The sequence below is a fragment of the Xyrauchen texanus genome, chromosome 20 (assembly GCF_025860055.1).
Source record: "Xyrauchen texanus isolate HMW12.3.18 chromosome 20, RBS_HiC_50CHRs, whole genome shotgun sequence".
NCBI lineage: Eukaryota > Metazoa > Chordata > Actinopteri > Cypriniformes > Catostomidae > Xyrauchen > Xyrauchen texanus.
The window spans coordinates 1468739-1492738 of NC_068295.1; the positions used below are offsets into that span (position 1 = coordinate 1468739).

At 41.4% G+C, this 24000-nt stretch overlaps 1 protein-coding gene across 1 annotated transcript in view; it reads left to right on the top strand.

Moving 5' to 3' along the window:
* The window catches only part of LOC127660790 (adhesion G protein-coupled receptor A3-like), a 222840-nt gene that overhangs the window by 16526 nt on the left and 182314 nt on the right, over positions 1-24000 (top strand). Inside the window, 2 exon segments of the mRNA XM_052151208.1 lie at positions 5546-5617; positions 21871-21942. Coding sequence (XP_052007168.1) covers positions 5546-5617; positions 21871-21942 — 144 coding nt within the window.

Genomic DNA, 24000 nt, shown 5'->3' on the forward strand with positions numbered 1-24000 from the left:
GACATTAGACAGGCCTGAAAAAGGCATGTGGGGGCGGAACGAAGCGAACGACCTCATGTTCTGCTGAACGACACGCTCAACTTTGCAAAAACACTGAACTCTCTGTTACTGCGGCAGTACATGAGAGAGAGACTGGATTGGATTTGTAGTGCCTAATGCATGGCCATACAGAGCTTGCAAACTATGAGTCAACCTTGGGAAAGCGTGTTGTGCTTTGTTATGAAAGTATGTCAGTGTTTCTTTATGAGAGGAACATTATTTCAACTCATCATCTCATTTAAGGTAGGTACTTTATTAGTCCCCCGTGGGGAAATTAGTGAGCAAAAGCAGCTACTGGTCTGTAGTCATTAAGAACAGTGGGACACCCCTTCTTTGGTACTGGAACCAGACATGATGTTTTCCAGAGTACTGGCACCTTCTCCAGGCTGAGACTCGAGTTAAACACACTGAAGCACTCCAATCAGTTAATCAGCACGTGCCTCTGGGACTGATGTAGTCGGGTCCTGCAGCCTTACGCTGGTGAAGCCTTCTCAGCTTCCTCCTAACCTGATCCTCCGTGGTCAGAAATTGAGAATGTGTGTGAGGGAGGCAGTTGTGGAGGTTGTTGGTGAGAATGACTGCTGAGCACTGTGTCTGTAGGCTCAGTGGGGTGATGGGGTGTAGCAGGGGGTCCAGAGTCAAACCTATTGAAAAACTGATTCAGCTTGTCCGCCATCTCCAGGTTACCCTCCATTACACCTCCTGACTGTTTGAAGCCAGTAATTGCCCTCATACACACTAGGTGTCCCGACTCTCCTGCAGCTTCCATTTGAACTCCTTTTGTACGTGCCTCCTTCTTTCCTCTCTTGAAGGCTCTTTTCTTGTCATTTAATGTAGACTTCAAGTCATTTTGGACACATTTTGACTTTCTATAAGTCCATTTTAAAAACTATTGGCCGATTAATCAGTTATTGGCCTTTTCCACCACCTTAGTAATCGTATAGGCAAAATCCAGTCGACCTCTAATATATATACAGATGGATGATAGATGGATGGATGGATAGATGATAGATTGATGGATGGATGGATGGATAGATGGATGATAGATGGATGGATGATAGATGGATGGATGGATAGATGATAGATTGATGGATGGATGGATGGATAGATGGATGATAGATGGATGGATGATAGATGGATGGATGGATAGATAGATTGATGGATGGATGGATGGATAGATGGATGGATGGATGATGATAGATTGATGGATGGATGGACGGATGGATGGATGGATAGATGATAGATGGATGGATGGATGGATGATAGATGGATGGATGGATGATAGATTGATGGATGGATGGACAGATGGATGGATGGATAGATGGATGGATGGATGATGATAGATTGATGGATGGATGGACGGATGGATGGATGGATAGATGATAGATGGATGGATGGATGGATGATAGATGGATGGATGGATGATAGATTGATGGATGGATGGACAGATGGATGGATGGATAGATGATAGATGGATGGATGGATGGATAGATGGATAGATGGATGGATGGATAGATGATAGATTGATGGATGTATGGACGGATGGATGGATGGATGGATGGATGGATAGATGATAGATTGATGGATGGATGGACAGATGAATGGATGGATGGATGGATGGATAGATGGATAGATGGATGGATGGATAGATGATAGATGGATGGATGGATGGATGGATGGATGGATGGATAGATGGATAGATGGATGGATAGATGGATAGATGATAGATTGATGGATGGATGGATAGATGGATAGATGATAGATGATAGATTGATGGATGGATGGATGGATGGATGGATAGATGATAGATGGATGGATGGATAGATGATAGATTGATGGATGGATGGATAGATGGATGGATGATAGATGATAGATTGATGGATGGATGGATGGATGGATGGATAGATGATAGATGGATGGATGGATAGATGATAGATTGATGGATGGATGGATGGATAGATGATAGATGGATGGATGATAGATGGATGGATGGATGGATGATAGATTGATGGATAGATGGATGGATAGATGGATGGATGGATAGATGGATAGATGGATGGATGGATAGATGATAGATGGATGGATGATAGATGGATGGATGATAGATGATAGATGGATGGATGATAGATGGATGGATGGATGATAGATTGATGGATGGATGGATAGATGGATGGATAGATGATAGATGGATGGATGATAGATGGATGGATGGATGGATGGATGATAGATGGATGGATGGATGGATGGATGAATGGATGGAAGAAAACTTATTGCGTCATGGTTACTATAAAGGAAAGTTCATCAGTTTTCCAAATCTGCTTCTTTCACAAAATTTAGGTGAATACACAGGATTTTTGGGGGGAATGTGAAAAGTTGACAGATGTGGATTTGCAGGAAAGTAGTGGTAAAAAATGTAATATAGCTTGTGTAAAATCTTTTAACAAAAAAGGAAGAGTTGATACTCCATGGCGTGATGTTTTTAAGATGAGTAACAATGTTAGACCAGAATGGAGAGCACTTTACAAGCCGCCGTTAAATAAAAGAGCGGGAGATTTACAGTGGCGTATTCTACACGGTATTATTGCAGTTAATGCTTTTATTTCTGTTTTAAATCCAAGTGTTGGTCAAGATTGTCATTTTTGTTTTTCACACTTTGATGCTTTCTTTAAGGCTGAAACCTTTATTTGATGTTTTGCAAAATCTTTTTAACAGTTTTAATGAAGAGTTTTCTGAACACACTTTTATTTTGGGGTTTAAATCTGTTCAAAAACGGAAATACGAAAGTGTCAGTTGTTCAATTTTATTTTGGGTAATATCCATTTGAAATCCAAAATATCCAAAATGGCCATTTACATTAGTGGAAAAGATCAAATTGAGCAAAACAATGTTGAAAAGATATTTGCAGCTTTGATTAAACAAAGTCATGAACAGTTTTTGAAGGAATATGATGTCATAAAGGTGCTTTGCGACCTGTTATTATTTATAAAATAGTTTTACAAATATTTATGTATTGATTTTATGTAAAAACTTTTTTGTTAAATACAGATTTTTGAAAAAATGAAAAATCTCTCTCTCTCGCTCTCTCTCTCTCTCTCTCTCTCTCTCTCTCTCTCTCTCTCTCTCTCTCTCTCTCTCTCTCAAACTGCCGCATCCGGCTCGGCTTTATCCCTCTCCTCAGCGGATTAGCCCGTTTGGGGGCCGGCCGTGTGCACTCACGGTCCAGCCCCGCCCTCCTCCTCATCACAAACATATATAACATCCGTAAGGACTGGGCCTGTTGTGATGATTAAATAATCACTTGATCGCAGTTATTGATCTAAACGCAAGTATTTGAGTATAACCACGATTATTGTGCACTTCACCTAAAAAAATGTGTGAAAGTGAAGAATTTAGGACACAAATATAATTTGTTTTGCATATATTATATTATATGTAGGGCTTTCAATTTAACGCGTTAATTTAGTGCGATTAATAATATAACAAAATGGAACCCAATTAATCATGCACCTTGATTTGTACTTAATTATGTAATTCCTTAATAAAAGTACAGATTCTATCACCCCTGCAGTCGTGAGTTTGAATCCAGGGCATGCGGAGTGACTCCAGCTAGGTCTCCTTAGCAACCAAATTGGCCCGGTTGCTAGGGAGGGTAGAGTCACATGGGGTAACCTCCTCGTGGTCGCTATAATGGGGTTTTCGCTCTCGGTGGGGCGTGTGGTGAGTGACTCCAGCCAGGTCTCCTTAGCAACCAAATTGGCCCGGTTGCTAGGGAGGGTAGATTCACATGGGGTAACCTCCTCGTGGTCGCTATAATGGGGTTCTCGCTCTCGGTAGGGCGTGTGGTGAGTGACTCCAGCCAGGTCTCCTTAGCAACCAAATTGGCCCGGTTGCTGGGGAGGGTAGATTCACATGGGGTAACCTCCTCGTGGTCGCTATAATGTGGTTCTCGCTCTCGGTGGGGCGTGTGGTGAGTGACTCCAGCCAGGTCTCCTTAGCAAACAAATTGGCCCGGTTGATAGGGAAGGTAGAGTCACATGGGGTAACCTCCTCGTGGTCGCTATAATGGGGTTCTCGCTCTCGGTAGGGCATGTGGTGAGTGACTCCAGCCAGGTCTCCTTAGCAACCAAATTGGCCCGGTTGCTAGGGAGGGTAGATTCACATGGGGTAACCTCCTCGTGGTCGCTATAATGTGGTTCTCGCTCTCGGTGGGGCATGTGGTGAGTGACTCCAGCCAGGTCTCCTTAGCAACCAAATTGGCTCGGTTGCTAGGGAAGGTAGAATCACATGGGGTAACCTCCTCATGGTCGCTATAATGGGGTTCTCGCTCTCGGTGGGGCGTGTGGTGAGTGACTCCAGCCAGGTCTCCTTAGCAACCAAATTGGCCCGTTTGCTATGGAGGGTAGAGTCACATGGGGTAACCTCCTCGTGGTTGCTATTATGGGGTTCTCGCTCTCGGTAGGGCATGTGGTGAGTGACTCCAGCCAGGTCTCCTTAGCAACCAAATTGGCCCGGTTGCTAGGGAGGGTAGAGTCACATGGGGTAACCTCCTCGTGGTCGCTATAATGGGGTTCTCGCTCTCGGTGGGGCGTTTGGTGAGTGATTCCAGCCAGGTGTCCTTAGCAACCAAATTGGCCTGGTTGCTAGGGAGGGTAGAGTCACATGGGGTAACCTCCTCCTGGTCGCTATAATGGGGTTCTCGCTCTCGGTGGGGCGTGTGGTGAGTGATTCCAGCCAGGTGTCCTTAGCAACCAAATTGGCCTGGTTGCTAGGGAGGGTAGAGTCACATGGGGTAACCTCCTCGTGGTCGCTATAATGTGGTTCTCCCTCTCGGTGGGGCTTGTGGTGAGTGACTCCAGCGAGGTCTCCTTAGCAACCAAATTGGCCCGGTTGCTAGGGAGGGTAGACTCACATGGGGTAACCTCCTCGTGGTCGCTATAATGGGGTTCTCGCTCTCGGTGGATCGTGTGGTGAGTGACTCCAGCCAGGTCTCCTTAGCAACCAAATTGGCCCGGTTGCTAGGGAGGGTAGAGTGACATGGGGTAACCTCCTTGTGGTTGCTATATTGGGGTTCTCGCTCTCAGTGGGGCGTGTGGTGAGTGACTCCAGCCAGGTCTCCTTAGCAACCAAATTGGCCCGGTTGCTAGGGAGGGTAGAGTCACATGGGTTAACCTCCTCGTGGTCGCTATAATGTTGTTCTCGCTCTTGGTGGGGCGTGTGGTGAATGACTCCAGCCAGGTCTCCTTAGCAACCAAATTGGCCCGGTTGTTAGGGAGGGTAGAGTCACATGGGAGTAACCTCCTCATGGATTGAGCTATAATGGGGTTCTCAGCTCTCGGTGGGACGTGTGGTGAGTTGCTACGTGGATGCTGCTGGAGAATAGCGCTGAAGCCTCCACCCAGCCTTACGTTTTACTCGTTGCTGTATAAATAATACTATGTGTAAATCCTCTTCTGTATTTATGGCTTTTGTCACATCTGTGCATATTTGTGTCGTTTTCTCTCCTCAGAATCCTGAGCAACAATAAGATCTCCGTGCTGAAAAATAATTCTTTCCTCGGTCTGGGCGCTCTAGAGAGACTGTGAGTACAATCGACATTTCCATCTTATTATTATTGTTCGGTGTTGTGAAGATATAACAGGGGAGATTTGGCTTCCAGTCATGCACGTATCGTATATATCAATAACAACATGAAATGATGGTCCATAAATCACTAGAAATATGTTATTCCAAAACATTATCTGCCTCTACATCCAGGCCATTTGTATTCCTCCAGTTGAGGCCTAAAAGGTATATATATATATATATCACTATTATCCAAGGAATGCGCCAGATATCCCGAGGTAAGCCCAAAGGGACAAATAAGATATTTGGCTGAATCTTCACACTGCTTTTTTCTGTACAATGAAAAATAAATGGCATATAATATCTAGATTCCTGTGACCTCTGTTAAGGTCAGAGATTGATTTCTCCTCCAATCGCTCTTTTAACCAACCGTTATCTTCAGACAGACATACTGAGATGCTGATATTGAATCCCGATTGAAATGATCAGAATAGCACATTTAAAGGGCAGGCGGTGATCTTTAATTGCTGTGTGAATGTCAAAGTCTCGCGTGCAGTTGTGTTGGTAATGTGTGCATTAACGAAGACTTCACAACAAATGCTCTGAAAACAAGACAAACTATCTTATGTCATTTTCCTTGTAAAGTATATATATACTGTATATATATATATATATATATATATATATATATATATATATATATATATATATGTTGTTTTAACCCTTAAAGCTCGGATGGGCCCGCCAAATAATCATTATGTTGGTGTTGCTTATAACTTCACGAATGGACCATAGAATGTTACAAACCATTATTTAGAGTCTGTGATTATCTTTCAGTCGAGTCCACACACAAGATAATCAGATGTATAGATCATTAGATAATCCACATGAAGCACAATGTTACATATGACCACCAGGAGATGGCGCCAAATACACGACACAGACTCAATGATGTCTCAAATGACACAGAATGAAACTCATTCTGTGAAATCTCATGACTAAAATCATGTCTGCATGCTATGCAAACCTTTAGTCATTGTTGTGTTTGCATGTGTAATTAGTTCTTATGTACAATTATTATCTTTTATTTGTTTGGAGATGTTTTTGGACACTATGATCAATTATATTTGTAATGTTATAACTTTTGATTGATTTAAGCAGGAGGGTAAAGAGTTTGTGTGAGGGGTGTGTGGGGTTGTCCACAATGCTGGTTGCTTTGCGGATGCAGCATTTGGTGTAAATGTCTTTGATGGAGGGAAGAGAGACCCCGATGATATTCTCAGCTGTCCTCACTATCCTCTGCAGGGATTTGTATGGTGGACAGGTAATCTAGCATACCGGGCATTTTCCCTGTGGGCCGACACACTTTGGGGCCGATCAGGGGCGGACTGGCCATCAGGAGAACCGAGCCGGCCGTGAAATGTGCCGAATGGGCCACAATAAGCTAAAATGAGCCTCCGTGTTATGCAGAACGGACCACAAAACGGCGCCGTGATATACAGAAAATGATAGTGAACTCCCCCCGCTCAACATTTGGGCCAGTTGCTGTGTAAAATCCTGCGACGATTTCTCTTCCCAGTCCTGCCTGAACTCCAGTATTTACGCTGTCAGTCATATCGGTTCTGATTTGATGTTGATGCTGTAGTAACCGAAGCACGAGCTGCAAAGGCACAGCCCTCTTCCAGAAAGTGGGCGTGGAGCAGCAGCTCATTTGCATTTAAAGAGACACACACGAAATCAGCGTGTTTTTGATTCCACCCAAAAAGAGGCTTTTATAACATGATATAATAAATGATCTATGAGCTGAAACTTCAGACACATTCTGAGGACACCTGCGACTTATATTACATATAAAAAGGGGCATAATAGATCTCCTTTAAAACTAGAAAGATTTCATTGTTGCAGAAGTACAAGGTTTTCACGGTTGTTCATTTAAACATCAGTGTTCATTCCGCTCCACCGACTGCAAATTGTGAATTTCTAAAGAGGAGCTGATTTAATATTTAAGGTCAGTTTAATCAGATCTGACCTGCCAAAGATGATCTTATGATAAAATATGTAAAGTCAATGATTTTGTGCTTTATATCTGCTGGACAAATTGGGCCTGTGGGTAATTATGCATGTTTAAAGGTATATTATTCATGCTGTTAGTTGTTATAACTCGGACACTCATATGATCATTTCACAGCTTTCATCCAAATCATCACTGTTGAAACATTTGCATTTACAAAAACAGTACTAAAAACATCAACAACATGTCATTACGTTACCATGGTTACACATTGGTATTCTTTAAATGACCTTGTAAGTGTGAATCTCTATGGAGGGCCAAATGACTCAAAAATAAATGATTAAAAAAAGCATTTTAATATTTAAATAAATCATAAAATACTGAATTAAATCGTTTATGAAACTAGAACATAATTCAATAAATCATAAAATGTCATTTTAGCATTATCTTTGGGTTGATTTATGTAGAGAGCCGTCATTCAATAATGGATAGTGGCGGCATAGTGGCTAAAGCACAGGGCTGGTAATCAGAAGGTTGCTGGTTCGATCCCCACAGTCACCACCATTGTGTCCTTGAGTAAGACACTTAACTCCAGGTTGCTCCGGGGGGATTGTCCCTGTAATAAGTGCTCTGTATAATACATTGGTACTCGGAAGGTTGCTGGTTAGATCCCCACAGCCACCAACATTGTGTCCGGGGGGATTGTCCCTGTAATAAGTGCACTGTATAATACATTGGTAATCAGAAGGTCACTGATTTGATCCCCACAGCCACCACCATTGTGTCCTTGAGTAAGACACTTAACTCCAGGTTGTTCCCCCGTTACCCTGTAACGCTCATGTGTAAATGAGATATCAGAAATGTATGCAAAATAATGCTAATATAAACAGCAGGGACATTTATTTATTTTTATTGATTTATTTATTAATTTAATAACTTTAAATATATTTATTCAGAAGTTGATGTGTTTAATAATTTCTTTAAATATTTAAATAATTAAATAATTATTTACATTTTGAGTTATTTTGCACTCTCAGGGGTATATTTACCCCCCTAAAAAAACTTTTTAGCATGAAAATGAAAGCATGTTTTTAAGACTATTAAGGTCTTTGCATTGGGAATTAAGAATGATAATTTTCCCTCCAAATTCTTATTATCACCTGTATGCAGTTTACAACTGTACAATCTTTTTACTTTATTCTAGTTTCAATTTTGTTTTATTTATTTTGTATTTTTTTGGCAGTACAACCAATAGTACATGTGTATATATATATATATATATATATATATATATATATATATATATATATATATATATATATATATATATATATATATATATAAATTAAATAAATAATAATAATAATAATAATAAATATATATATAATTTAAAGGATTTATTCATCGTAGTATTATTATTTAAGAAATAAATATAATAATAAAAAAATTTATATATATTTTTTTTTTATTACATTTTTGGGGCAGTACAACAAATAGTACCATGATGAATAAACATTTTATAAAATATATAATTTTTTTATTATTTTATTTAGTTTTTAAATAATAGTATCACGATGAATAAATCCTTTAAATTATATATATATATAATTAAATAAATAATAATAATATATCTATTTATTATTATTATTATTATTTATTTAATTTATATATAATTTAAAGGATTTATTCATCATGATACTATTATTTAAAAAATATATATATAGATATCATTTTTTATTCTTTTTTTATAACATTTTTAGGGCAGTACAACAAATATTACCATGATAAACAAATACTTTATATAAAATATTTATTTTAGTTTTTTCATATTACAGTGATGAAAATTGTGGGTAAAATAATGCAAACAAATATTAATGGTGCAAAAAAATAGTTTAGATTTCATTGAACCAAATTATAATTTAGTTTTTCTTTCGGTTGATTTGGGGGTGACATTTGACCTGCACGTGTTCTTGACCGGTTTGGTGAGATTTGGCCATTATTATTATGCTGTGTATCAAAGTGCCATTATATTACCAGCTGACACCATCATTGTGCCATTTTTACCACCATAGAACATTTCTGTAAGTGTTTTTAACTTTAATTAAAAATACATTCGCTAACATGTGCATCACTTCCGTTAGCATGATCACTTCAGTTGCAATAAATGTCTTCAAACGGATCCAAGCCCGACAGTATCCGACAGACCATCGGGTTTAGGGCAATTCTTTCATGTATAGGGCAAGTTAGGGGCTGTTCACACATGTTTGTGTGTGCGTCTGATCTAAACACATGCTAGTCGGATGTATTTGACCGTTGCGCCACAACTCACTTTTGTTTTCAGCATCTCGAGAAGGTCTGGCGCATCACAAGTTGTAGTTTGACACGTATGCATTGCAATAAACGTTCTTCATTCCCAAGTTCCCACTTCCGACAAATAATCACATAACCATTCCTGAAACCTCATGGGTGACCGAATATTACAAACGGCATCGTGCACATCCCCGTTAGTCATGAACTCAGAGATTAGCGGTTCTGAACTCCAGCAGTTTGTTCCACTTGACGTTGGGGTCAATGAGAGCACTTTATATTCACTGACACTATTATTGGAAGGAAACAGGAAGAGGAAATAGGCTTTTAGACAGTGATGTCATAGCAGATACACAGCTGACCCTTTTACACCAACGTAGTTTCCTGTCGGCTCTCAAAACAGCAGCTTTAATTGTTAACATTGTTTGTGTATTTTGTGTGTATTTCTGTTTGCCTCTGAATAACATCATTGTGTTTTTCATTCAGCATTTGACGCTGAGAACCGCTGAGAACTGGCCTAGTTTTCGGGATGCGCTAGTGTTCTGACCCGAGTCTTGTCTTAGATAGCCATAGCATCAACATCATTACTGTCATTACGCAATAAAAGCCCATCCATCACGTTTACTCAGATGTTTCTCTTTAATAGCTCAGGAGACTTAATGGACTTTGTCTGTGATAGTTCTCCTTTAAACTCCAGAGGAGGAATACAAATTGACGCACATGAGATGTATTAAGAGTTTAGAGCTGTAAAATGAACATGGATTGTGTAGATCATTTGGCTTTGGAAGAATTTAATGGGAAATTTTTAAGTTTATATTGAGATATCTGAACTCTTGACAAGATCTCCTGTGAAACACTTCTCAGAAAAATATACCAGTGCTATTTTTAAACATAAAGGAACTGTAAGATTTTCATTATCTCCAGTTCCGTTAACGGTCCCCACACACGGCTCTCATCAGCAGACTATTTTTAGTGATTCAAAAACATGCTGCATGAACATTGTAGTCTGATTCCTGAACAAATGAATCAAATGAGCCGGTTCTTTTTAATGAATCAAAACATGCTGCATGAACATTGTAGTCTGATTCCCGAACAAATGAATCAAATGTGCCGGTTCTTTTTAATGAATCAAAATGTACAGCACGACCAGTGTAGTCTGATTCCCGAACAAATGACTCAAATGAGCCGGTTCTTTTTAATGAATCAAAACATACAGCACGACCAGTGTAGTCTGATTCCCGAACAAATGACTCAAATGAGCCGGTTCTTTTTAATGAATCAAAACATACAGCACGACCAGTGTAGTCTGATTCCCGAACAAATGACTCAAATGAGCCGGTTCTTTTTAATGAATCAAAACATACAGCACGACCAGTGTAGTTTGATTCCCGAACAAATGACTCAAATAAGCCGGTTCTTTTTAATGAATCAAAACATACAGCACGAACTGTGTTGTACTATTCCCGAACAAATGAATCAAATGAGCCGGTTCTTTTTAATGAATCAAAACATACAGCACGACCAGTGTAGTCTGATTCCCGAACAAATGACTCAAATGAGCCGGTTCTTTTGAATGAATCAAAACATACAGCACGACCAGTGTAGTCTGATTCCTGAACAAATGAATCAAATGAGCCGGTTCTTTTTAATGAATCAAAACATACAGCAAGACCAGTGTAGTCTGATTCCCGAACAAATGACTCAAATGAGCCGGTTCTTTTTAATGAATCAAAACATACAGCAAGACCAGAGTAGTCTGATTCCCGAACAAATGAATCAAATGAGCCGGTTCTTTTTAATGAATCAAAACATACAGCAAGACCAGAGTAGTCTGATTCCCGAACAAATGAATCAAATGAGCCGGTTCTTTTTAATGAATCAAAACATGCTGCATGAACATTGTAGTCTGATTCCCGAACAAATGAATCAAATGTGCCGGTTCTTTTTAATGAATCAAAACATACAGCACAACCAGTGTAGTCTGATTCCCGAACAAATGACTCAAATGAGCCAGTTCTTTTTAATGAATCAAAACATACAGCACGACCAGTGTAGTCTGATTCCTGAACAAATGACTCAAATGAGCCGGTTCTTTTTAATGAATCAAAACATACAGCACGACCAGTATAGTCTGATTCCCGAACAAATGACTCAAATGAGCCGGTTCTTTTTAATGAATCAAAACATACAGCACGACCAGTGTAGTCTGATTCCCGAACAAATGACTCAAATGAGCCGGTTCTTTTTAATGAATCAAAACATACAGCACGACCAGTGTAGTCTGATTCCTGAACAAATGAATCAAATGAGCCGGTTCTTTTTAATGAATCAAAACATACAGCACGACCAGTGTAGTCTGATTCCCGAAAAAATGACTCAAATGAGCCGGTTCTTTTTAATGAATCACAACATACAGCATGACCAGTGTAGTCCGATTCCCGAGCAAATTAATCAAATGAGCCGGTTCTTCTTAATGAATCAAAATATACAGCATGACCAGTGTAGTCCGATTCCCGAACAAATTACTCAAATGAGCCGGTTCTTTTTAATGAATCAAAACATACAGCACGACCAGTGTAGTCCGATTCCCGAACAAATGACTCAAATGAGCCGGTTCTTTTTAATGAATCAAAACATACAGCACGACCAGTGTAGTCCGATTCCCGAACAAATGACTCAAATGAGCCGGTTCTATTTAATGAATCAAAACATACAGCATGACCAGTGTAGTCTGATTCCTGAACAAATGAATCAAATGAGCCGGTTCTTTTTAATGAATCAAAACATACAGCACGACCAGTGTAGTCTGATTCCCGAACAAATGAATCAAATGAGCCGGTTCTTTTTAATGAATGACTCAAATGAGACGGTTCTTTCTAGCGATATATGTATAGTTAAAGATTAGCATGTGTTGTGTGAATAAAGTAAATATATTTCCACATGCTTTTGGTTGTTTAGATTTTTAATGTAATATACAGTTAGAACCAATTCCTTCTGAGACGCATGAGAGACTTAAATGTGTTTTATTACTTTAATTCATGTGTCTGGTTTAATAGTGTATGATTCATCAGTGCATGTTAATCTAAAGAAGAATAGAAATATATATGTTTGACACCTTAATTGTGATGTGTGTTACAAAAGTAACGGTTGTGTTTGTGTAATTGTTGTTGCAATATGTTTATTGTCGCTCAGACACTAGTAGAATAAAGCAAACGAGCGTGCTGTTCTTCCCATTGTGTTTGTCATGTCGTGCAGTGCAGTATTTGACAGGATGTCACAGTCTCTCTGGAGTCTCAATGAAATTGCCAAATGAACTCTGAATATCTTCCCAACAGACAGTAGACTGTTTAAACATGTAGTACTTTCTCAACATGACATGCTGCTTTAGTGAAATCACCCCCTCAGTAGTGTCATTAAAGCACTGCTGGATGCTCACTAATAAGTGTGCTACTCTCTGTCAAACACACTGTGTTATTTTGGTTAATCCACTCGTACTCTCATTGAGCTCTGTGTATAAGGCCATATCCGCATTAGGACATAAATCTACACATTAGTGTCATAGAGACGAATGGAGATGCCCGTAGAGTCGGCGAGGTTGTGGGTTAAGGACGACAATTACTGGCTAGTAAAATGTTAGCTGTGATTGGTAAAGGTTGTCAGGAGTTTAACTCAAGGCATGGCGCTTAAAGTCATTATTTCACACAGGTGAAAGTAGAGTCATGCAATCTCTTTTTGTTGATGAAGTTAGTGAGAGTGAAATTATTTCTATTGTCTCTAAATTAAAAAGTAAACATTCATGCGATAGTGATGGCTTAGATATGTTGTTAAAGAAACTATAAGTTGCATTAGTAGACCATTAAAATATATAATCAATTTGTCTTTTAATACAGGTTTCTTTCCAGATAAAATGAAGGTGGCTAAAATGATTCCCCTTTTTAAATCTGGTGATAGGCATAGTCTCACAAGTTATAGGCCGATATCTTTGCTTTCGCAATTTTAAAAAATTCTGGAGAAGCTTTTTGTTAAAAAATTGGATTATTTTCTTGAAAAACATTCTTTGATTCATGATAATCAGTTTGGGTTTCGAAGCACCCGCTCAACAGCTGTGACTTTGATAAAAATCACAGAAGACATTACCACAGAATTGGAGAATAAAAATCACACAGTTGGTGTTTTTATTGACCTTAAAAAGGCCTTCGACACTCTTGATCACGGTATATTGATATCTAAATTACAGACATATGGAATTAGAGGTGTAGTATTAAACTGGATTATTAGTTACTTAGAAAATAGACAACAATATGTCGAGTATATAGGCCATGAATCTAAGTGTGGAGTCCCTCAAGGCTCTGTGCTGGGGCCAAAATGATTTACTTTATATATTAATGATCTCTGTGATGAATCAAAGATTTTACGTTTTGTTCTTTTTGCAGACGATACTAATTTTTTTGTATCGGGAAAGAACATCAAAATATTAATGAAAACTATTGAACAAGAATTGGTTCTACTTCAGAAATGGTTTAATAAAAATAAACTGTCGTTAAATTTAAGTAAAACAAAATTTATGTTGTTTACAAATCAAAAATGCCCTGTAAATGTTCGTTTGACTTTAAATGGAATAATTATTGAGAGAGTGTCAGAATTGAGGTTTTTAGGAGTACTCATTGATGAAAAATTTAAATGGAAGTCACATATATCTTATGTAAGAAATACAATTTGTAAAAACATTGCCGTTTTGAGTAAAGTAAAGTTTATGTTAAATTATAAGGCAATGAGAATCCTATATTGTTCCTTTATTTTGCCATATTTGATGTATTGTTTGGAGATATTCTTATTTCACTAATTTAATGCCCTTATTTATTTTGCAAAAAGGAGCCATAAGAATAATTAATGGAGTTACTCCAAGAGAACATACTACAGGACTGTTTCTGGAGTCAGGACTACTCAAACTGAAGGATTTGGTTGCTTTACAAACTTTATTAGTTGTTCATAAAGCAAAATACTGCTTGTTACCGCATGGACTGCAATTCTTTTTACTGTAAATAGTGGGACAAGCAGAAGAAATAAAGACTTTAAACACCCTTTTGCTAGAAATACCCTCAAACAAATGTGTGTTTCAGTTTCTGGTGTGAAAAGATGGAATTTTCTAGAAAATGATCTAAAATGTTGTTCAAACATTCTACAATTTAAATACAAGTATAAACAGAAGATACTTAATTTATATAAAGATGATTGTGAAAATTGATCAAATTACAACAACAATGGTCTCGTTGTCATCATTCCATCATTGTTGTTTTTGTTTGTTTGTTTAGTGTTGTGTAAGCAGAATTAATAATAAAAAATAAATAAAACAAAAAAAAAAGGAAAATTGTTCAAATTGAAAGTAGATTATCTGGTCTGGGCTATTTTGATATTTTTTGTTGTTGTTATCTTTTGTCATGTCGGTGAGGTCATCTAATTTGTAAATTTTTTTATTGTAAGAATGGGGTAGGAGTTTATGCGATTTATTTTTTCTTCTTTCTACTCTTGTTCTTTTTATCATGGAATGTACTTTTGTTGTGTTTGTTGGATTTGTTAAATTGCTGTTGTGGCATTTCGTGTTGCATTACCATGAAAAGAGAATACATAAATAAATGAAATGAAATAAATGACAATGAAATTATAGGTGCTAGAAAAGCATCTGGATGTCAAACAGACTTTAGGCCGAGAGATGTTACTGCAGTAATTAACACACCCTTTGAGTGTTGCCAGCCGGGAGACGTACAGCAAGAACTCCACCATTCCTAATGAGCAGCTGAGAAGAGATGTTTTATAATACAAAGATGATTCAACGTCAACGGTCAAATGAGAATTCACTTCATTTATATCCATGTTCCTGGTCTTTCTGTTATTCCAAACAAAAAGCACCAAATTCGAATAATTTGGAAAGGCCTTTCCTTTGTTGTTCATGCCCAAAAGTTCTTGAGTTGGGGGGGGGTCACCAAACTAGATCACACAGATTTAAAGCCCAGGACACCCCTGGGTGGTCAAGGGCACCCCTGGGCAGTCAAGGGCACCCCTGGGTAGTCAAGCGCCTCCCTGGGCAGTCAATGGCACCCCTGGGCAGTCAAGGGCCCCCCTGGGTAGTCAAGGGCCTCCCTGGGCAGTCAAGGGCACCCCTGGGTAGTCAAGGGCCTCCCTGGGCAGTCAAGGGCACCCCTGGGCAGTCAAGGGCACCCCTGGGTAGTCAAGGGCCTCCTTGGGCAGTCAAGGGCACCCCTGGGTAGTCAAGGGCCTCCCTGGGCAGTCAAGGGCACCCCTGGGTAGTCAAGGGCCTCCCTGGGCAGTCAAGGGCACCCCTGGGTAGTCAAGGGCCTCCCTGGGCAGTCAAGGGCACCCCTGGGTAGTCAAGGGCACCCCTGGGCAGTCAAGGGACTCCCTGGGTAGTCAAGGGCCTCCCTGGGTAGTCAAGGGCCTCCCTGGGCAGTCAAGGGCACCCCTGGGCAGTCAAGGGCCTCCCTGGGCAGTCAAGGGCACCCCTGGGTAGTCAAGGGCCTCCCTGGGCAGTCAAGGGCACCCCTGGGCAGTCAAGGGTACCCCTGGGTAGTCAAGGGCCTCCCTGGGCAGTCAAGGGCACCCCTGGGTAGTCAAGGGCCTCCCTGGGCAGTCAAGGGCACCCCTGGGCAGTCAAGGGACTCCCTGGGTAGTCAAGGACCTCCCTGGGTAGTCAAAGGCACCCCTGGGGCCTTCCTGGGTAGTCAAGGGCACCCCTGGGCAGTCAAGGGCCTCCCTGGGTAGTCAAGGGCACCCCTGGGCAGTCAAGGGACTCCCTGGGTAGTCAAGGGCACCCCTGGGTAGTCAAGAGCACACCTGGGTAGTCAAGAGCACCCCTGGGCAGTCAAGGGCCTCCCTGGGTAATCAAGGGCCTCCCTGGATAATCAAGGGCACCCCTGGGCAGTCAAGGGCACCCCTGGGCAGTCAAGGGCCTCCCTGGGTAATCAAGGGCCTCCCTGGGTAATCAAGGGCCTCCCTGGGCAGTCAAGGGCACCCCTGGGCAGTCAAGGGTACCCCTGGGTAGTCAAGGGCCTCCCTGGGCAGTCAAGGGCACCCCTGGGTAGTCAAGGGCCTCCCTGGGCAGTCAAGGGCACCCCTGGGCAGTCAAGGGATTCCCTGGGTAGTCAAGGACCTCCCTGGGTAGTCAAAGGCACCCCTGGGGCCTCCCTGGGTAGTCAAGGGCACCCCATGAGGCAGTCATTATAGGGCGCTTCTCTGTGGTAGTCAGAAAGGGCAACCCTTGGGTAGTTATCAGAGGCATGCCCTGGGCAGTTTCAGCCCCATACGCTGCAGGGTGTGATGCACTGTGTGTTGTGACACATTCCTCCCATAACCATCATTTAAAGGTGTCGGACAGCTGTCTGTAAATCTCTCTCTCGCACTGCAGCTTCCAGTCAGCTAAGCCTGATTGGTTGCTGGGTGTGCGGAATCACGACCTGGCCCGCCCTCCGCCCTGCCACATTCCTCCCTTGTTCTCTCAGGCCGGGGAGCCCCCGGCATGACGTACATCCCCCCCCTTTTTCCCTGGGGAGGCACGTGTCTTCCACACCATCTGCCGGCAGGTCATCCCCGTCTACCTGGATGAGGGAGGGGACAAGGGAGGGAAAAATATATATATATGTGGCACCTACATGCCGTAACGGCGATCATGTCAAATTAACAAAAACATTTTAAAAAAGAGTGGGAAAGGCCAACATGGAGTGGCAGTGGAAGAGAGAGAGGAGAGACAAAAAACAAACAGTTACTCGTTGGTTCTCCGATACGCCGTAGCTTGCTCCTCGGCCACAACGTACGACAGTCGCACCTCTCCGGATGGATCGGAGGCGGTCTTTCGGCCCCTGGCGGATGGAATGCGCTGCCGCGTTCTCGGGAAACAGAAGGTGCCTCCCCCACCCCTGACAGCAGTTCTCCCGCTCCAGGCGGTCATCCAGGAGCCCCTCCCCACTCGCAGTCAGCGGTCTCATACCCCGCCTCGTTTCAGCAGCTGGTAGGGGTCTCCTCCGCCCCTGGCAGCAGCCCTGAGCACTCCAGGAGGTCAGTTTGGAGCCTCTTCTCCTTTTATGGTTGGCGGCCATTTGTTCACTCTCAGGCGGCCGGGCTCCTCCATCCTCTAGCAGACGGCTGCTCCATTGGGGTGGATGATAGTGGCGAGGACTCCACAACGGTGCATCCACACACAAGGTGTCGGACAGCTGCCCGTAAATCTCTCTCTCATGCACTGCAGGTTCCAGTCGGCCTTTACCCCTCTCTGAGGCTTGATTAGCATAATTAGGGCCCGGGTGCGGAATCTCGACCCGGCCCCGCCCTCCGCCCTGTCACAAGTGTATGTCAGAATTTTAAATCTCTGTGATGTGTTTTGTGGTGTGTATGAATATAATGTAATGGTGATTGAGAGATATGCCTCAAAAGACTGTTGTATCATACGTAATACATGGATTTCAATGGGGGGTTTTCAATAATATAATATACAAAATTTGAACCAAGCACAAGTTGCTTATATTCATCAAATACTCATTAAAATATCAGTCACAATATAATCGTTACCGTCACTTTTACTTTATTAAAATGAGCTAAGATGTCACATTCAAAAGCAAGTTCATATAATATAAAAGTGGACATTTTTGGAACATTTTTAAAAATATTTTTCCATCAAGACATGCCCGGAAACGTCCACCAGGTGGCAGCAGAGAACAGGCTTTTCTGCTAAATTGTGATTATGTTAATGATGCACAGGCATCAGAGAATGATGTAAAGTAAGTGCTTTTATAAATTCCTATTTTTCTGCCTTTAAACCCTGCAAAAATTTGTGTCTCGCTTATTTAAAAACATTTTTAAAGAGGGACGAGTCTAAATAATTTGATGTGGTAATCAACATTATGCCATAAATGCTGTCGATTGAGCTGAACATGTATTGAATCCAGAATATTCCTTTGCAGTTGTGTGCATCATCGGGTTCATAATCAACAGATATGATGTTACAGATGATTAATTGCACGTTTGTCACATTATTAAGTCCATGAATTATTACATATGAATGTTTGAAAGATCTGTGATAAATATGTTTAGACTCTCTTGAATGAAATGGATTTAAAGGCTTACACTTAAATGCTTTTTGTGGACAAATATCCATATTCTTACAAACCTAAAATGTTTCTTTTAAGAGGTATAGTTTGGATAGTTGTTGCAAACCTTTGACTGGTAGTGTATGTGTCGATAGTGCCGTTTGTTGTCTTGTGATGAATCAAAATATGTTCAGTTTTGTCTTAAATGCTACTTTGTTTGTTGCTAAAGGCTTCACAAATAACATCAAAAAGGATCAAATCTATAAAAGGTCACGAGTTGATCTGGTGACATTTGCACCGTGTTGTGATGGTCAGTGTGTTTGACTCATCGTGTACGGATGGCAGCCGCATCTCCTCAGAGGTTTGGAAGTCGACGTCCTCCTTCAGATCCCCGTCACTCCCACCAGACGCAGGAAACGCACGGACACAATTTCAGGAAGTTTGCTTTGGCCTTAGAGGAAAGCCAGCAGTCGCGTTATGATGTCAGGTCATGTATTTTTGGAGGGTGAGAGCGGCCTGTGATCAGAAATGAAGTTATAGATTATTCTACACAGTACATCAATATTATAGATTATAGAGCTCGATGGATTATACCAAAAATATCTTATAAAACAAATGTAGTTTTGAGTTTTTGTCTTTGTCACCTTCCTCTTGATCATTGGGTGCATGTCTCTATTTCTATATAAACTCATTTCAATTGGTGCCTTTTTTTTAAAAATCAAAAAATGTGTGTTCCAGTGAGACTCTTACAATGCAAGTCAATGGGGGGCCAATATGCAAACATTCAAACACGCACTGTTTCAAAACTATAGACACAAGACATAAACAATATGTGTGTTAACATGATTTTACTGTCATTAAATCACTAACCGCATATGTGTAACATTATAGACAATTTTACCACTTTGTTGCCATGACGATGTAATACTGTAAACCTTGTAATTCCACAAAAACATCAATTTAAACAACTTTACAGCTCAAATAATGCACGAGTTTAATGAGGAGCATTAATGTGCTTTTATTAATTATAAGCTTCACATTTCTGCCTTTAAACCCTCCAAATATTGACCCCATTCACTTTGTGATTAACGACCATAATGTGACTATTTTGTACATTTGTGTCAAGAGTTTACATCAAATATCATATATATTAATATATAGATAAACAGTAGCAAATGGGATGTTTAACTGCAATTAAATTACAGAGAAAATACACTGAATAAACATATAAAAACCACCTGCCTAATATCGTGTAGGTCCCCCTCGGGCCCCACGTCGAGGTATGGACTCCACAAGACCTCTGGAGGTGTCCTGCGGTATCTGGACGTTAGAAGCAGAGTCCTGTAAGTTGCGAGGTGGGGCCTCCATGGATCGAACTTGTTGGTCCAGCACGTCCCACGGATGCTCGTGTGCCCATTTTAGGTGCTTCCGACAGTGGTGTGACCCCGGACAGGGGTCATAATGGGCACTCTGAACAGACACCCCATAACGCAGCAGGGTGCGATGCACTTTTATAATCATCATTTACGTTTTCTGTGGTTTGGCCACAGTAGACCTTCTGTCGGTTCGGACCATAGACTGTAAAAAAAGATGGCCGACGCCCCTTCGCTCTTTTCCATTGGTGAGAACTGAAGCCGCCAGTGTCCCGATATGGCGCTGACATCTTGGGACTTGAGCCTGCGCAGTTGCGATTTCGGGACCAGACCTGCGCAGTAGTGAGCAGGAAGTAAAGCCGCGAAATCAAGTCCCCGCCCTCACTCTCGCCGAATCAATCGCAAGCACACGCCCCTTTTGACTTTTGACTTATGACGGTGTGAAATAATTAATTATAGAAATTTAGATATTAAATTTAAAGCTCCCATCTCCTCAGTCCTCCGAAGATCCCGAAAAAAAGTCAGTTGGTGCTTCAGTGACTACTTCGCTCAGAGAACCTGTCAATCACAGCTGTCAATCATGATGTCACAGCACCGTTTTTATAGCATCAAATAACTAAAAACAAACTTATTTTGAAAACAAACACTTGAAATGACATCAACGTGATAGAAACGACAGTAAATGACAGAAACTATCTTTGGAAAAAAGATATGTGAAGTGTAATTTAATTGTTTAGTTGGTCTCACGTCCCGTTGAATAACATGGGGAGGCGGGGTTTATGACCTATACTAGGACCAGTCACCGGGGGGCGATCGAGACGTTTTGGCTTCACTTTTGAGGGCTTGTGCAGCACGCTTGGTTCGGACCAGACGCGATAGCCCAACTTGGTCGCCGGTTTGTGGTTTGTCCCTCCTCGGACCAGTGTCGGTAGGTACTCACCACTGATGACCGGGACTACCCCACAAGCCTTGCCATTTCAGAGATGCTCTGACCCAGTTGCTCAGGTCTTTACTACTGCCCATTTCTCCAATGGTAAATGGTCTGCACTTATATAGCACTTTACACTGTGTCCCATTCACACACACACTCACACTCACACTCATACACCAATGGTGGCAGAGCTGCTATGTAAGGCACCAGCCTGCCATTGGGAGCAACTTGGGGTTCAGTGTCTTGACCAAGGACACTTCGGCATGTGGAGTCATGTGGGCCGGGAATTGAACCGCCAACCCTGCGATTAGTGTCCGACCTGCTCTACCAACTGAGCCACAGCCGCCCCTCAATACACTGACTATAAGAACTGATTGTTCACTTACCATCTAATCTACCCAGACCTTGACATGTGGCCTTGACACAGGCTTCACCTGTGAGTGGTCATAATGTTTTGGCTATATATAGATAGTTGGACTACTGTCTCCAATATGCTTTCTTTTTTCTCACTGATATCTCTTTTCTACCCACTCTTTCTCTCTCTGTCTTCAGGGATCTCAGAAGTAATCTCATTAGCAGAATTGCCTCTGGCGCGTTTCATGGTCTGTCTGCTCTGAAGAGATTGTAAGTATGATCAGAAACTCTGAAATCTGCATGAAAACACAATTACTTTCTACACGCTGGAATTTCTCTGGAAGCTTTCTAGAATTTCTCAACCTACAACAAACAATTGCCGATGTTGCCATGGGATATCGTAAACCGATGCTCCTCAAGGCTTGTGTGTAATCCATTGGTTGTTTGACTTCCTGAAGTATGTCAACACTGTGACATGATCTGTGTGTTTGAGAGGCAACTTCTGACTCAGCCAATGGTGTGAGTTTGGGGGCGGGACTATCTGTTTGACTGACCAGTGGCAGATAGTGGTGGTATGCTGGCCCCAGCATTCAAAACACCACAAATGCAATAAATGCAATACTGTAGCAGATGTTGAAGTAATTTCAGTGGTAGTAAAGAGTCATTTAGGCAGATGTAACTGAACGTGAACGCTCTAAAGCTTCACATACGTGCTCAGACTCACACAGATGGCACTGTTAATGTGCTGCTGATTGTGGGATTTAAGTGGCCGATTGGCCAGAACGGCTGGGCTGCGCTAATTTAAGAGCTCGTAACACTTGATTACAGAACAGAACCGAATTGCACCCACTGCACAGCAGGAACACAGGTGTCTCATTACAGCGGGCACAGACACAGTTCCACAACACACAAACACACATGCATGCATGCGCAGGGCCACTCTAACATGCACAAGTAGTGTATACACACTCAACACATGCAGACAGCTGCCAAATGCAATATGTAGATCAAACGGAGCATGTTGGTTTGTTCGCATCAGTTATAGTGGCAATTTTTTTTACTACTACTCCATGAAAGATGTTAATGAAATCAAGTGTCGTGAGATATCTCACCGGTCTCTGTGACAGCTCTAGACTCTGTAAACAGCAAACAAAAATGTGTCCGAGGTCTATGGCGATATCCACCTGTCAATCATTATGTGCGTTCTCATGGCGTCGTAGTTGCAGCAAATTATTGAGGCTTAATGCCACTTTTATGCCATGTTTCTCATACAGTTGCCAGTTGAGGGCGCTATTTTGCTTTTTTATTTTATGTTTGATAACTGTTTCTGGTTGGGTTGGTGTCAATAAAGCTCATTTGGTATCTTTGGAGTGCCGGGTTTTGGGAAAAGGGGCGTGGTTAATTCAACGGCTCAGCTTGTTGACATTCTAGAATGGCTAGAATTACTTCCAGCACCTTTAATTCACCGGTTCTGGGTTTTAACTCAAGCAGGGCTGATTGAATTGTTACTATGATTACAAATTCAGCTCACATACAGTAGCACTTCACCCTTATTTAAATCAAAGCTCCTGTTAAGTCTCTTTCGATTAAATGTGTCTGCTAAATAGTAACAAATTCCAGAGGAAAATGTTATCGCTCAGAAGTCAATTTCCTTGACCACTAGACTTGGAGTTCTCAGTTATGCTTCACTTTAGTATCAATTGCTAATCAGTTATCTGAACAATGGTATCAACTACCCATAAAACCCTAGCAATGCCCTAGCAACCACCCAGAACAACCTAGCAACCAGATAGCAATGCTTTAGTAACCACCAAAAACACTCTATTAAACCATAGCAATGCCCACTCATAAAACCATAGCAATGCCCTAGCAACCACCCAGAACACCCTAGCAACCAGATAGCAATGCTTTAGTAACCACCAAAAACACTCTAGTAACCACTCATAAAACCCTAGCAATGCCCAAGCAACCACCCAGAACACACTAGCAACCAGATAGCAATGCTTTAGTAACCACCAAAAACACTCTAGTAACCACTCATAAAACCCTAGCAATGCCCTAGCAACCACCCATAACACACTAGCAACCAGATAGTAAAGCTTTAGTAACCACCAAAAACACTCTAGTAACCACTCATAAAACCCTGGCAATGCCCTAGCAACCACCCAGAACAACCTAGCAACCAGATAGCAATGCTTTAGTAACCACCAAAAACACTCTATTAAACCATAGCAATGCCCACTCATAAAACCATAGCAATGCCTTAGCAACCACCCATAACACCCTAGCAACCAGATAGCAATGCTTTAGTAACCACCAAAAACACTC